The sequence below is a fragment of the Schistocerca cancellata genome, chromosome 6 (genome assembly GCF_023864275.1).
Source record: "Schistocerca cancellata isolate TAMUIC-IGC-003103 chromosome 6, iqSchCanc2.1, whole genome shotgun sequence".
Classification (NCBI taxonomy): domain Eukaryota; kingdom Metazoa; phylum Arthropoda; class Insecta; order Orthoptera; family Acrididae; genus Schistocerca; species Schistocerca cancellata.
Window position 1 is genome coordinate 548,997,933 of NC_064631.1, and position 16,462 is coordinate 549,014,394.

Below are 16,462 nucleotides of genomic sequence, written 5' to 3' on the forward strand. Positions count from 1 at the left end.
ACCGAGTACATTTTGCTTATTCAATATGAAGTACCTGTAAAGCCAGGTTGGTTATTGACCACGAAAGTATAAAAATTAAGGGTACTAGCAGTCTGGTGATACATATCTATGGGACGGCCATTTCAGATCTTGGAATAGATCGGGAACTAAGTTTGAAACGTGAGTTTCATTTGGTAGGAGGGGAATTGGATATTCCCTAAGCTAGTTTAATTGGTTGAGACTTCTTTACGGAGCATGTTGAATTAACTGATTATACCAAAGGAACCCTGTGGATCAGCAGCAGGCCAATTGAATTGTGTAAGGAGATAGAAGCACAAGTACACAGGAACAGGGGCTTAGAAAGCCACAAACAGATTTTGAAACTGCAAACTGTGAATGCAGTACAGTTCACAGTTCCCAGAGTTGCTCAAACAAGACAGTAAACAAGAGTACATTGAGGAAATGTTAACATAAACCACTTACCAGTAGGCAGACATGTCACTGACTGGAAATGGAAGCTACAGAGCCTAAAACTAAAATAAAGATGCATCCCCATGAGAAGAGGATTTTGAGGATAAAGGTTACAGATTCTAGCTAAGAGAGGGCACTGTTGAGAAGCAACAGACATGCTGGTGAGGGTATGATAAAACTCTTGAGTAATTAGTGTTAAACACACAAGAAGAGGTGATTTCTATTCAGATGCCTCACATTTAAAATGGAAGAAGTGCCACAACGTAGCACTAGTCTGAAGCAGACTGTGCATAAGTTAGAAAAGTCTCAAGTGAGAAAAAAATCAAGAATTAGTTTATTAAAAGAGAACTTACGGTTACATCATTTAAATGTTGTACAGAAGCAGCCCATAACAGAGTTGTGTTCTGTGTATAATGATGTATTTCATCTGCCAAGAGGTTGAAATATACAGATACAATTCAGCATCAAATTAAATTTATTCCCAAATCTGAGGGACAAGTAATTTGCTCCTGTCCTTACAGGATATCATAAGCGTTACAATAGGAGATAAATCAGATGTAACAGGATGATATAATAGTGCCTTCAACTAGCTCCAGGAACTTTCCATTAATAACACTCCAAAAATTTGGATGCATCTGGTAACGATAATTGGAGAATGGTAACTAATTATAGAAAGCAAAATGACACAACTGTGAACACACTCTTCCCACCCACCCATTTCGATAAAATTTTGAAAGGTTTGGCCAATACAAAATATTTTTCAATACTTGACTAAGGAATATTGTCAGACGTTATCACATGAAAAGCTTTTAGTAGACTGTACGTGTATTATATTTACACAACAATGCTAATCGGACATTGTTCTGAAACCGCCACTTTCTAAAAATTGATGAACTCAATTCTAATGGATTTACAGGGTGAAAAATTGCTTATTCATTTATATAACATACTAATTTTTGAAAGTAATCTCTGGAAGAAAACATTTTGAAATCGCAGGTGGATAAATGAATTTTTAAGTAAAGAGGTCCATATCTGGGACATGTCTTAACCAAAAATCGGTTAAGTGAGACCCAAACAAGCTAAAAGCAGTGGTGGAATATCCTCTGCCAATGCGCACACCCGTCTCTGCTCCTCCTCCTTCCCCTCCCCCACCTCTCCCACAGCCTCCTGACACTTTTGCCTAGCAGCCTTGTCCCACTGGCAATGGTAGAGGTCATCTGTTCATAAGATACATATGCTTGTGTGAATTTTGTGTGTGTGTGTGTGTGTGTGTGTGTGTGTGTGTGTGTGTGTGTGTGTGTGTGTGTGTGTGTGTGTTCTGAAGACCACTTTAGCCAAAAACTCATGTGTAACTGTCTTTTCATTGTGCCTGTCTGCAACTCAAAATGTCATCTTTATGGTGCATAGTAATTTAACCTTTTCATAATATTATTGCTCTATTAGTTAGCCTAAAATATGTGGTAATGTTAGGTAAATACTCAGTTATGTGTTGTCTATATGTTCCTTTGTTAGTATCTCAGTTTCCACAGTTTAACTGTCTGTGACTGTTTCCCAGTTCCAACTGAGTATTTTTGTAGTAACAAATTATTCATATATATATAATTTTTTCCCCCACAGCTTACCTTTTAGACGGGCATCATTTTCTTTAAAAAAGAATGAACTGGTGGCCTTCATATTTTCAGAAATAGTTTCATAGCTGTTCTGATTTGATTCTGTTGATTTTTTCACCTCATATTCATCTTCAGAATCACTAGAATCGTATTTAAAAGGATTCCGTGACCAGCCAATTTGTTTTTTCTTATTTAATTCAGAGTTCTTGTATTTTTCTTGGGAAGACCATGCACCTATAAAGCCAAAAACTGAATAATCTATGAAGAATCAAAAACAAAGAGAGTTTACATATTTAACAGATAATTCACATGACACATGTAATTATGGACAGTTACTTTACCAAATGAAAGAACAGAGGCTTACTACAAACACTATTGTGAATGCACTATTTGTTGTACACATGAGGTCAAGAAATCATGATAAGGCTGATTCAAAATATAATACTAAATCTTCATTTAATTTTGTCTAATACTATCTGCATGACAGTACTGTTGTTCACCTGTCTCTTGGGTGAAGAGTAACTACTTCAACTTTTCATGCAATCAATTCTGAAGCTGTGTCAAAAATGTAACAATTCTTCTTTTCATACTGCTACATATATTCTTTCTTCTGGAACTTTTATTCATATAGACAAAACCTTTAAGTGTGTGGACAAATTTTCATTCTAGACCCTTGATGGTAGTGGAATAAAACAAAAAGCTTACTGGTATATGAAAACTCTTGACTTACACTACAAAATTATTTTCAAATTCCATTCCTGAGCATAAATGACTATAAGGTGAGAGGTTGTCATAGAACAGACATTAAACTTTTCATTACAGACATGTTAAAGAATTGTCAATACAACACCTCATATCTTAGTAATATTACAATAAAATTTTTGGAAGTAGACAATTTAATAACATGAATTCAGGTTTTTTTTATTAGCATAAAATTTACATGAAGAATTTTTAGGATGTGTCTCCTTAAACTCTTGTGGAAAGAGGAGAGGGGATATTCCAAACATAACCACATCAACAGAGCCAAAACCTATTGGTACAAAGCCAATGTGAACTGGAGCAATTTTGGGCAAATTATGCACTCTTGCCAATAATGTAAGTCACACAAATTGAGGCCACATTAACAAGGGCTTTATTTCCAGATTTTATCTCTTCAAATTTCTTGAGAGATAGTGAAAAAGAGTGCTTTCACACATGCTTTGAATCAGACAGAAAATGATGTACCCAAGATTCACCTTGAGTCACTGTCCCTTCTGGAATGCCTTGGTCACAGATATGTAACCTCCAAACTGGTCAAAATGTACCACCAGCCTCTGTCCCTACAGGTTACCTATTAGATTCCTGGCAAGCAGTAGGCACTAATTCATAAAATGTGTAGCTACCCATGTACAGTATCACACACTCTTCTTTACAAAATATGGAATATCTTTTCCAACACACATAGATAAAACTTGGGACTCATTTAAAATTGCTTTCTCAGTGCCCAAGATATTCAGCAATATTGTCAAATTTACTGATAATGGCTCATCAACATGGCTTCTAACAAAGGCATGCACCACATGGAAATGTTGCTTTAATCCACGCACCATATGGAGGTGTTGCTATGATTCATACATACACTCCAAACATTTCAGTTTGAATTTCATTTGGGCCAAGTCTTTTTGCTACCACAAAAGAGACTACAGTTTGCTCCTTTTGTGTGGGTGATGCTATGACAGGTGCCATTTTTGCCCATCACCAGATGGTGCTGCCATTAGGGCAAGGGCTGCTCTAACTCACATCTGGAAAAAAAATAATGGGTCTACTTCCTGGTAGTCCCTGGCTTCCTAACCACAATAATATAGTGACAAAATCCTTCTGTGTTACTTTTCAGCATATTCGTACACTCAAGTTTACACATTGAAAGGTCTTAAATTTAGTACAAACCTTTATCATCTTCTGTGGACCCAAACATTTCAAGCAGACTGAACTGGGCATCATTTTGAGTTTTGCTCTTTAGGGTTTCTTTTAGTCTGTCTGTAACATTGTAAAATTTTTCTTTGGAAACTTCCACTTTTGCAGGTTTCTCATCTTGAACCTCATGATCTTCCTCGTCCTGCATTTTCAGACCATTCTCTACATTCATTTTTTTGCTTTCATTCTCTATTTTCTCAGGTGTTGCAACCTCAAATCTCTTATGATCTGCTTTCAATGGATCAAACCTTAGCATGCTCCTACTATTACTGAAACAGAAAGATGGCAAAGGATAACACTGGAGGTTCACATGAATTTTTCAATATAGATATCCCTACATAATGCAAATAATGGCACACACAGTTAGTTACAGGAAAGTGTTCTTAATGTCAAATGTCAACAGTGTATGCTTACAAATGTAAATTACTATTTTATAGTGTATACATAGACAAGAAAGAAAACTCCTGGATTTCTCTGTAAAAAAGTACTTTTTCCTGGCTGAAAATGCACTTTTCCCAGGTGAACGTACATTTTTCCTTGTTAAGTGACAATATACTATTCCTCGGAGCTGTAAAACATATCAATCTTTCAAATGATGAAGGTTTCATACACTGGCAAAAAACTACCTGATACTTTAGGAAACAAAACCCAGCAAAAACCAACACGTTTTGGAAAGATATTTGATGTGTGACAACATTTACACTAACGTATGTTTGTATTACCAAAGTCTAAACATGAATTCCAACATCAATTCCACCAATACAGAATGGTAGCTTCCGAAGCACTGAAATCAAGATTAAAATGCACTTTTGTCTGCCAATCATAGTTAATGTCATGCAGTCTCGTCGGCAAATGACAGCAGATATTCAGAGCATAGGACAAAGAGTAACATCACCGTTAAGTAGTGCGAACACACAAATAGGAAAAGTTAATGGTTTGAATCAATATACATATGGTACAGTCACAAGAAAAGCTAAGCTTTCACATGTAATATTGGATGTCAAAAATTTTTTGCTGTTTCTTTCCAAGGGTGTAACTAAGCAGTAACCTAAGGGCACAGCATAAATTGCAGCGGCTGGATATTTCTGACAAGCAGATTATAAATTTCACTGCTGTGCACCAATCATTTCATGGATTACCTGGCTGAATACATGTTCTGTCAAGCACTTTGACTTTTTCATAGAAAAGCTAATTTTGTCTGAAATTGCTCAAGAACTAACTCTGCACCTTTTTAAAAGTAATTATATTTTTTCCATCATTATTGCATAATATGTAATCTACGAAAAAATTAAAATAAATATGATAAGCCAACCTTGAAACTTGGTCTGTTTTGGTGTGTGTTACAATTTAAGATATATCAAACATAAATGTACCACTAAAATTTTACATAATAGGATAAATGACAGGTCTTCTAGGCCCAAAATTTTTCTAAGTAGCTGGTCCTCAGTGTTAAGTTCTGAGTGAGAGTCTAATGCTCTGGATGTAAGAAATTTGTCACACATTCTCACACATAACATAATTCATCTTGCTTAAAAGAAAATTTGCTTTGAAAGTAACTCTTCTCAAGCCACCATTCATATTTTGCTGCGACCTGTTAGAAATGCAAACAGTTGTGACGGAACAAAAGGCCACTAAAATATGTTTTGAAAGCAGTTTGTTGTTACGAAGTACTGTGTAGTCTGTGACACATTCTGCTGTTGGCAGACACTTGTGTGTACACTGTGTTTTGTTGATGTATATGGTGCATTTTCTTTGCAATTAAAGTTTTATTTTGGTGTTTTTTCTCATTAATGTTTTATTGCTGCAGTATTGTTCTGCAGTGCCAGACTATAGTAAAATTTGTTGTATTAGTTCTTACCAGTCAAAATTATAAAAAATTAACTGAAAACTGAAAGAATGAAAATTTCTCAAAATTCTACAAAATTGCCTGGTTTTTCCTAGGTTTTTCAGTTGTCCCAGGATGTATAAACATTGGACTTATTTTATTTTATTTAACAGCAGTAGATCTTAGTGTACTTTTCCTGTTGAGGAATATATTACATTCTAAAACCCTGGTTTACTCTAATCATGCATTTTCTCCTTTGCAGTCTGTGAGATTCATGTAAAACAAATAAAACAACTCTAAAAGGAGGTTTACTTATGAGGTCTCTATGTAACATTTCATTTATAGCCACAAAGAACAGTAATATCACAAAGAATCGTAAAGCTTGCTGTGATCTGAAGGCACCAATCATGTGCATACCAATTTGGATGTGTCCGACATGCCGTTCAGGGTCTGCTAGACATCATAGTATGCGTGCCATAGTGGTTTAATTCTTCACAATTTCTGTAATACATGACAGAATGTAATATACTTGGGTTATGGGATATTCCTGCAGGTTGTAAATAATTTAGGAGTAATGAGTTGCAGCCGATACCACTAGATGATACAAGTAGATATAAGTAGCTCTCAAACTGATTGCACTCAGCATGATGGCGAGTCAAAGTAAGATAAGTTACATCCAACATAAAACTTCGCACCATTTAATAACGAAGTACTTTGCAAAAATTTAATCCTGAGCACATTTCAGTTTAAAAGATTCTTACACAACATGTGTACTACATACAAACACATAATTTCTGTATCTGAGGCCTTTTTTTAATGAATTCTGTGACAAAGCAGTCTCGCATACTTTTCAGCGCAGCATAGAACTATAAGGCCTAAATTAAGGGAATACTTGGCACCCTGTTGAGACACAAATATAAACTAAGAGACATTAAGCTGGGATTGGTCAGCTCATACAAACACCTGGGTGTAGCATTTTGTAAGAGATAAGAATTGGAACAATCACATAAGCTCAGTCTTAAGTAAAGCAGATGTCAGACTTCGATTTATTGGTAGAATACTAGGGGAAATGCTACCAGTCTACAAAGGATACTGCTTACAAAACAATCATGTGATCCATCCTGGAATATCGTCCACCCCTGGTAGCTGAGAGGTCAGCACAACAGACTGTCAATCCTAAGGGGCCGGGTTCGATTCCCGGCTGGGTCGGAGATTTTCTCCGCTCAGGGACTGGGTGTTGTGTTGTCCTAATCATCATCATTTCATCCCCATTGACGCGCAAGTCACCGACGTGGCGTCACATCGTAAGACTTGCACCAGGCGAGCGGTCTACCCGACGGGAGGCCCTCGTCACATGCGATTATTATTATTATCTTTGACTTTTTTTTTCTCAGACTTAAGTCTGGTTAAAAATGGAACGTGACGCGGACCTCGATCAAGCATGACTTCCTTGTAACTGTACGGTATATGTTATATTGCATTTAGGAACTTTCGGATAATTGAACATGTATCAATAATTACAGATTTTTGTAGTTGTATATATATGTTTGGATGTAGCTGTATTGCATTGATGTACTGGTGGATATTGCGAGGTATGACTCCTGTAGTTGATAGTATAATTGGGATAATGTCGACTTTATCCTGATGCCACATGTCCTTGACTTCCTCAGCCAGTTGGATGTATTTTTCAATTTTTTCTCCTGTTTTCTTCTGTATATTTGTTGTGTTGGGTATGGATATTTCAATTAGTTGTGTTAATTTCTTCTTTTTATTGGTGAGTATGATGTCAGGTTTGTTATGTGGTGTTGTTTTATCTGTTATAATCATTCTGTTCCAGTATAATTTGTATTCATCATTCTCCAGTACATTTTGTGGTGTGTACTTGTATGTGGGAACGTGTTGTTTTATTAGTTTATGTTTTATGGCAAGTTGTTGATGTATTATTTTTGCTACATTGTCATGTCTTCTAGGGTATTCTGTATTTGCTAGTATTGTACATCCGCTTGTGATGTGATCTACTGTTTCTATTTGTTGTTTGCAAAGTCTGCATTTATCTGTTGTGGTATTGGGATCTTTAATAATATGCTTGCTGTAATATCTGGTGTTTATTGTTTGATCCTGTATTGCAATCATGAATCCTTCCGTCTCACTGTATATATTGCCGTTTCTTAGCCATGTGTTGGATGCGTCTTGATCTATGTGTGGCTGTGTTAGATGATACGGGTGCTTGCCGTGTAGTGTTTTCTTTTTCCAATTTACTTTCTTTGTATCTGTTGATGTTATGTGATCTAAACGGTTGTAGAAGTGGTTATGAAATTGCAATGGTGTAGCTGATGTATTTATATGAGTGATTCCTTTGTGTATTTTGCTAGTTTCTGCTCGTTCTAGAAAGAATTTTCTCAAATTGTCTACCTGTCCATAATGTAGGTTTTTTATATCTATAAATCCCCTTCCACCTTCCTTTCTGCTTAATGTGAATCTTTCTGTTGCTGAATGTATGTGATGTATTCTATATTTGTGGCATTGTGATCGTGTAAGTGTATTGAGTGCTTCTAGGTCTGTGTCACTCCATTTCACTACTCCAAATGAGTAGGTCAATACTGGTATAGCATAAGTATTTATAGCTTTTGTCTTGTTTCTTGCTGTCAATTCTGTTTTCAGTATTTTTGTTAGTCTTTGTCTATATTTTTCTTTTAGTTCTTCTTTAATATTTGTATTATCTATTCCTATTTTTTGTCTGTATCCTAGGTATTTATAGGCATCTGTTTTTTCCATCGCTTCTATGCAGTCGCTGTGGTTATCCAATATGTAATCTTCTTGTTTAGTGTGTTTGCCCTTGACTATGCTATTTTTCTTACATTTGTCTGTTCCAAAAGCCATATTTATATCATTGCTGAATACTTCTGTTATCTTTAGTAATTGGTTGAGTTGTTGATTTGTTGCTGCCAGTAGTTTTAGATCATCCATGTACAGCAAATGTGTGATTTTGTGTGGGTATGTTCCAGTAATATTGTATCCATAATTTGTATTATTTAGCATGTTGGATAGTGGGTTCAGAGCAAGACAGAACCATAAAGGACTTAATGAGTCTCCTTGGTATATTCCACGCTTAATCTGTATTGGCTGTGATGTGATGTTATCTGAATTTGTTTGGATATTAAGTGTGGTTTTCCAGTTTTTCATTACTGTGTTTAGAAACTGTATCAATTTAGGATCTACTTTGTATATTTCCAATATCTGTAGTAACCATGAGTGGGGTACACTATCAAAGGCTTTTTGGTAATCAATGTATGCGTAGTGTAGGGACCTTTGTTTAGTTTTAGCTTGATATGTCACCTCTGTATCTATTGCTCTTTACATCCTCGTGCTCCTTTGCAGCAGCCTTTTTGTTCTTCATTTATAATTTTGTTCTGTGTTGTATGTGTCATTAATTTCTGTGTGATGACTGAAGTCAATATTTTGTAGATTGTTGGTAGGCATGTTGTGGGGCGATATTTAGCTGGGTTTGCTGTGTCTGCTTGATCTTTAGGTTTCAGATAGGTTATTCCATGTGCAAGTGTATCAGGGAATGTGTATGGGTCTGCAATGTAACTGTTAAATAATTTAGTTAGATGTGAATGTGTTGAGGTGAACTTCTTTAGCCAGTAATTTGCTATTTTATCATTTCCAGGGGTTTTCCAATTGTGTGTAGAATTAATTGCTCGGGTGACTTCATGTTGCAAAATTATCACTTCAGGCATTTGTGGTATCATCTTGTATGTGTCTGTTTCTGCTTGTATCCACCGTGCATGCCTGTTATGTTGTACCGGGTTTGACCATATGCTGCTCCAGAAGTGTTCCATGTCTGTTATGTTTGGTGGATTGTCTATTTTGATGTGTGTGTTATCCATTGTTTGGTAAAATCTCTTTTGGTTTGTGTTGAATGTTTGGTTTTGTTTCCTTCTATTTTCACTTTTTTTGTATCTTCTAAGTCGTTTGGCCAATGCTTGCAATTTCTGCTTTTTTTCATCTAATTGCTCTATTGCTTCTTGTTGTGAGATTTTACCTAACCTTTTTCGTTTTTTGTCTGATATTTCATTTCTTATAAATTGTGGTAGCTGTCCGATGTCTTTTCTCAGTTTTTCTATTCTGATCTGTAGCCTGTGTTGCCATGCTGGTTTTGTGGGTTTCTTCTGTGTGTTGGTTTGTTCTGATCTCTGCCTAGTGTGTATATTTAGTGTAGTGAGTGCTCCTATATAAACCAGTAGTTGTAACTCTTCCATAGTTGTGTTTTCATTTATTTCGTTGTGTATGATTGTGTTGATAGTTTTTATTGTTGTTTCGACTTGCGGGTTATTTGGCGGTCTATGCAAGAATGGTCTAATGTCTGTATTTGTGTCTTTGTATTCTATATATGTCAGCTGAAATTTCTCTTCTATATCTAACACGTGTGTCTCTTCGTGTTCTATTTGTGCTTGTTCTGGTGGCTGTCTTAAGATTTCGTTTTCCTCTGATTGTTTAATTGATGCGTGTTGGTCTTTGTTTGTTTGCTCTGGGATGTTTGAGTCCATTACTGTGTTTTCTTCTTCTTCTGATTGCACATTATTTTGTTCCAGTATTTGTTGTACTTGTTGTTTGATGTTTTCTAATTCTGACTGGGGTATCCTGTTATTTTTGATTATTACACGGATCTGATCAGCTAGTCGTTGTTCTGTTAAAAATTTTAATTGCGGGTATCTGGTAATAAATGTTGTGTATACTTTATTATTATTATTATTATTATTATTATTATTATTATTATTATTATTATTCATGCTGCCCTTCTCTGTGTATGTTCAATATCCCTTGTTAGTCCTATTTGGTACAGGTTTGTCAAACTTGAGCAGTATTCCAGGATATAATAATAATAATAATAATAATAATAATAATAATAATAATATCCTGGAATACTGCTCAAGTTTGACAAACCTGTACCAAATAGGACTAACAAGGGATATTGAACATACACAGAGAAGGGCAGCATGAATGGTTACACATTTGTTTGACCTGTGGGACAGTGTCACAGAGATGCTGAAGAAAGTGAATTAGCAAACTCTTGAAGATAGATGCAAACTATTCCATGAAAGTCTATTTACAAAATTCCAAGAATCAGCTTTAAAAGACTCTAGGAACGTATTACAATCCTCATATACCTATTGCTCCTGCAGGGATCATGAAGGCAGGATTAAATTAACTACAGCACACACAAAGGCATTTAACAGTCATTCTATCCACACTTGATATGTGAATGGAATGGTAAGAAGCCCCAATAACTGGAACAATGGAAATTACCTTCTGCCAAGGACTTCAAAGTGGTTTGCGGAGTATAGATGTAGATTCAGAAATGCTGAGGTACACATATCAGTTGTATGAGTGAAATGAAGTAAAGAGTGCTGTAAAAATGTTCAAATGACCAGAACACATGGCAAATATGAAAAGAAATTTATTTAGCAGCATTTTTTTCAAAACTTGATAAACAAAGAAAGCAAATTTTTGAGGAAACACATTTTTTTAAAATATTGTACTGAAAGAGCAATTACATAAACAAGGTAATTTAACATTTACAAAGATTTTGTATGCGCATTTCAGATTGAGTTCAATATTTCTAAAATTTCCGAATAAAGGGATGAAGCTTCCAAGTTTTTTAAAAAGTCAATAAATGCGAGGATGGAAGTTAAAAGTTTGTTAATTCAAATTTTCTATTTTTAACATTTCTTTCCTTCTTTCTTTCTTTAACATTAGTTACAAACAAAGCTCCTTTATTGGTCATTTTGCTTAGAAATACAATAATTTACTACAGTATAACACTTCAGAATCACACTGTTTCATAAGTGTTTGATAAGCAGAACTGCAAAATACCAATAAACAATATTATAATACAACACAGAATACAGGTACACAATATTACACTGTAAATCTATTGATCACTTTCAACAATGTCCTAGTAACGCTTTCCTGCTCTTTCTGACGCACAAAATGTCTCATAAGTTTCAAGACATACTTTCCCTTTTTCGTCCTGACCATGATGTTCTTTTCCAAAGGGGTTCACTTCCTGGCTACAGTTTCCGGATTCCTGTACCTCAATTCTTACAGAATTTCCATTATAAGTATCTGGTAGTGACAATAATACCTTCCTCTTAGACTTTTCATAATCCATCACTCACTGAGTAATTATTCTGAAGTGCACCTTACATCATATGGCTTTTAATGCCTTGGACTTGAGATCCTTCTCTTCCCAATCTTTATTTAGTATCTTGTTTGTTCCAGCACTTTGTAGTATTCAGTTGGTCAAAGAATATCTTCTTTTTTCTGACAGTCTTTACCCATTTTATCCAACACTCTGATAGGTTTAGAGCTGTGATCACAAATAGGGACATAATGTACCAGCTTATTAAATTTTCTGCTCTCTTCCAAGAAGGCCATTAGTGTGCACATCATTACTGTATTTTTATTTTGAATAGTACAGGAGTCAGAAAATAAATGAATTTCAGTTGGACCATTTTTTGGTTGGAATGCCTGAGGTTTCTGACAAAATCCAATAGAGCAGAGGTTACATGGTTGAATGTTTTTGTCCTCTTGTTTCAAGCCAAGTATTAAAAGCAATCCTCTCCTCCATCTGGTCTGTACTTGTGAATGAATCATAATGCACAAATTGCATAGCCAAACCTGTCTTCAACAGAATACTTCACCTACAGAGAGCTTTTGTATTGGCTGATTCTTTAATCACATTTAGATTTTCCTCCTCCATTATTGCATAGAACTTTTCTGCTCAAAGTTTGTGCAACCTATGGTTTGTTATTGATTGATTCTTTTCCTCCGGGTCACATTCTTTTTGAGGTTCTGTATTTGGACATCCTTGATGTTACTTGAAATGTTGCAGCACATACAGGTACGGCCTGGCCATATTTTTTCCTCATGCTGTACTTTATTGAAACAGTATTCTTCTTTTTTCACTTCTTTCTTGATGTTCCTCCTCCCTCACACAGCTTGCACGAACTGAGCAATAATCAGAAGCAAAGTACAGTTTACATATATTGACCTTTGGCTTAAATGGACAAAAGCAAGAATCAAGTTTTTTAAAACCCTTATTTTCAACACCTTATAACAGCAGCATATTTCAGCTTTGAGAAAATAAGGTCACATAAGGCAACAATCTTTATTTGTAACTACAAAAATATAAATTTTAAACAACTGAGTATTTATCATCTTTTGAAAAAATGCTGCTCAATTGTATTTTATTTTGCTAGAAATGTGAATATACAAAACTGGTAATGGCTGACTTCAGATAAATGTTTCCAATTACATCAACAAATATTCAACACCTTTCAAATAATCATTTGATATACTGCCACTAAACTTGGGATTATGGGCTTCATTAACTCGCTGTGAAATTACTAGACGTTTTGTTGTTGTTATTATTGTTGCTGTTGTGGTCTTCAGCTTTAAGACTAGTTTGATGGAGCTCTCCATACTCGTACACCCTTTGCAAATTTTGCAACTTTGCGTAACTACTGGAATCTGCATTCACTTGAAGCTACTAACTGTAGTCAAGCCTTGATCTCTCTCTAGAGTCCAAGCAGGATACTGTGGCCAATGCGCAGTGACCAAAGTGCTGGTCAAGTTCATTTGTTTGTTCAGAAGGGGAGACCGACAGTGTTTCATCCTCCTTTCTGCTAGTCGGCAATGATAGAATCAAGACACACTCCCTGCCGTCTTTCTCAAATGATTTTACAGAAACTATACAGCAAAAAAAAAAAAAAAAAAAAAAAATCACGTTTGCAGTACATATAGCCTTCTATGTTAGCTTTATGTTGATGTGCCCAACATTTTGTTAATGATTTCAGGTATTGTGATATTTCCATGTAAGTGAGACAGTGCACAAAATTCGAAAAAGTTTGTAATGAAAATTATGGGTCACTACGATTTTGTGTTTGGTGGATATTGTATAATATGTTACTATGTATGAAATTTAGCCAACATACTGAATTTTTATAATACTTGGGTGGACATCTCTACCTGCCACCAATCTCGAGAAAATTGATCTGATGTAGCACATACATTTGTAATTGCATGCAGTTGCGATAAAGCCAGAGTGAAATATGCACAACATTACTCGTATTTCATAAATGGTATGAGATATCAAAATGAGATGTTAGCAAATGATAGTGGCCCAACGGAGAGTATTTTGCCATATGGTTACTATGCAAACCTTTTTTATCTACTGTGTTATTTCCCTACCTACAGACTTTTTCAGTGAAAGGATGTAATTTTTAAGTGCCACTGATAGTTGGTGAAACAAGAAATGCATGGGTTTTGGAACAAAATAAGTAAAGTCACTACATGTTTCTTTTTGTACCGAGCATGTGCTTTTTCATGTTACTAAGCTTACTTTTCCTCAGTTTGCCACTTAAATCACTGTTTCACACTTCTTTCACAACTGCATCTGCACAACATATTAGTGAGGTGACACTATGTAAACTCCACTGTGTTTTGGCAAAAGAAGCAATTTTTAAGATGGCAACAAGAAAACATGTAGGTTTTATCCCAAATTTGCCGCTCATGACACTTCTCTGAAAGCTACAAATGGTTAACAAGCCATTTTGTTGCTTTTGTTGCATTTTCAGCATAATTTTTTCTAGACTATAACTAAAGAAGTGGTGACAGTAGATCTTTTCGAATGGTCACCATGCAAGTGTCAGTATGGAGGGGCTCCACTTAATATTTACAAAAAATGTGAGCATAGGCTTTAGTTTAGAATGGTTCTTCCCCCTCCAGCACTCGGCATTTCCCCTACTACACCTGCCCATGAACCCAACCACTACCACTCCTCCCCCCCCCCCCCCCCCCCCCAATATGCCTTGCTGATAGCCCATCTACAGCTCACGTTATGCGCACACACTACAATTTCACCATCCACACTTCCTTCCATTACCAAATTAACTATGCCTCGGTTCCTCAGAATGTATGCTACCAGCCTACCCCTTCTTCTAATCAAGTTGTATAATAAAGCTCATTTCTCCTCGATTTCACTCAGCACCTACTGATCTGTACTGGATCTAATACATATATTTTTCAGCATTCCACTGTAACACCACTGTTTAAAAACTTTTATTCTCATCTCACCTACACTGTTTATTTCCACATTTCACTTCCAGACAACATTAAATTCCAAAGAAATACTTTTGGAAAAAAATTCCTAATGCTTCAATTTATATCAGGCTTTATTAAATCACTGCTTTTTTCAGGAAAGCTTCTCTCCCTACTGCCAGTCTTCATTTTACATCCTCTATCACTGTCAGTTTTTTGTGGCCAATATAACGATGCTCATTAACTACATAATTTGTCTATAAATTTCTTAAGAATGTAAGAAGTGTGAATGAAAGAGCTGTTAACATATTCCAAAAGCAGCTCCGAAAACATGAAAAGCTGAAATGGTGTCAAGTTCTCTGTAAATAAAATGTAAACAATTCACTCAATCCACACAGCACCTTTTAATATTGTCAGATCATCATATTTACCCAAATGCAAGCAGACATTTTTTTCTGATTGTCATGGTCCAACAATGCACCTGCGGCTTAAGATCCTGGGGCAAAGCCTAAGAAGTTCTGAAAAATGCCACTAGAAGCCACCGTAAGTACTTATTTTTACACAGAAGCCATTGTGTTAGTGTTTTGAGTATAGAATGTTTACTGTTTTTTAAGTTGGGGGTATTCAATATAGCTCATATTTGAATTTAGCAGTTTTTTTCAAATTTCACAGCAATAAAAATAAATATCTTTCCATATTCGCCATCAAAGCAAACGTTTTTAACAAACTTGCAGAAGTTGGCAAGCATGGTCAATACAGTTTTACATTTCGACAGTTCCAACTCTATTCGGAACCTATCAGCACACATTGATGTACATCAGACCACTTCTAAATGCTGCCAATATTCACAACATAACAATACTATATGTTTCACTGACTTAGTTTAATTTCATATTCACAATTACAAGTAAGTTCCACATTTGGACACAAAAGTCCTTATGGAATCTTGTTACTTCTGTGAGAGATTTCTATTATAGCAGATGATCAATATGAATTATCTGCATTGCACACAATGGCTGAAATTTTCCCAAAGCTAGACCTCCCCCTCCCCTCCCTTCCCCTAACTTCATTTATGTGTCTTCCACTAATCCCTGAGACAGTGGGAGCAGTGCTAGCTACAATGTTTGTGGATGGTACACTCATATTTCACCCTTTGTGTCAGTCTACTTTAGTACTTTTGTGAAGTGCCAGGTTTTAGTCTACCATGGTGAAGCGTGTTCATTATACTGCGAAGTTGAAGACAGAAGTGATTTCACTCACCAAGGAAACACCAAAACGTGCTGCAGGCTAGAGTAAAGTGGGACGCTGGAGACAGCAAAATAAACAACTTGTAGCTTGTTCCAGCAATACAAAAGCAATTTCTGGGCCAAAACATGGCCATTATTATACATTAGAAGTTGTGCTGAATGATTCTGTTAGGGAGCAGCAACAGAAATAAATACCTGTCAGTGCAGAATTTATCCAAGTTACAGCACATGAAGTTGCTCAATGGCAGAAAATTACGAATGCGAAAGGAAGC

At 35.8% G+C, this 16,462-nt stretch overlaps 1 protein-coding gene across 8 annotated transcripts in view; it reads right to left on the minus strand.

Annotated features, from left to right (window-relative positions):
• LOC126191291 (probable RNA-binding protein CG14230) overlaps window positions 1-16,462 on the minus strand; it is an 89,555-nt gene that overhangs the window by 9,123 nt on the left and 63,970 nt on the right. For 7 of the 8 annotated variants that reach the window (XM_049932109.1, XM_049932114.1, XM_049932113.1 and 4 more), the window contains 2 exons: window positions 3,987-4,282; window positions 2,073-2,309 (listed from right to left, as the gene is read on the minus strand). In XM_049932109.1, coding sequence (XP_049788066.1) covers window positions 2,073-2,309; window positions 3,987-4,282 — 533 coding nt within the window. The remainder of the gene's footprint in view (window positions 1-2,072; window positions 2,310-3,986; window positions 4,283-16,462) is intronic. The other variant, XM_049932115.1, reaches the window with a different exon arrangement.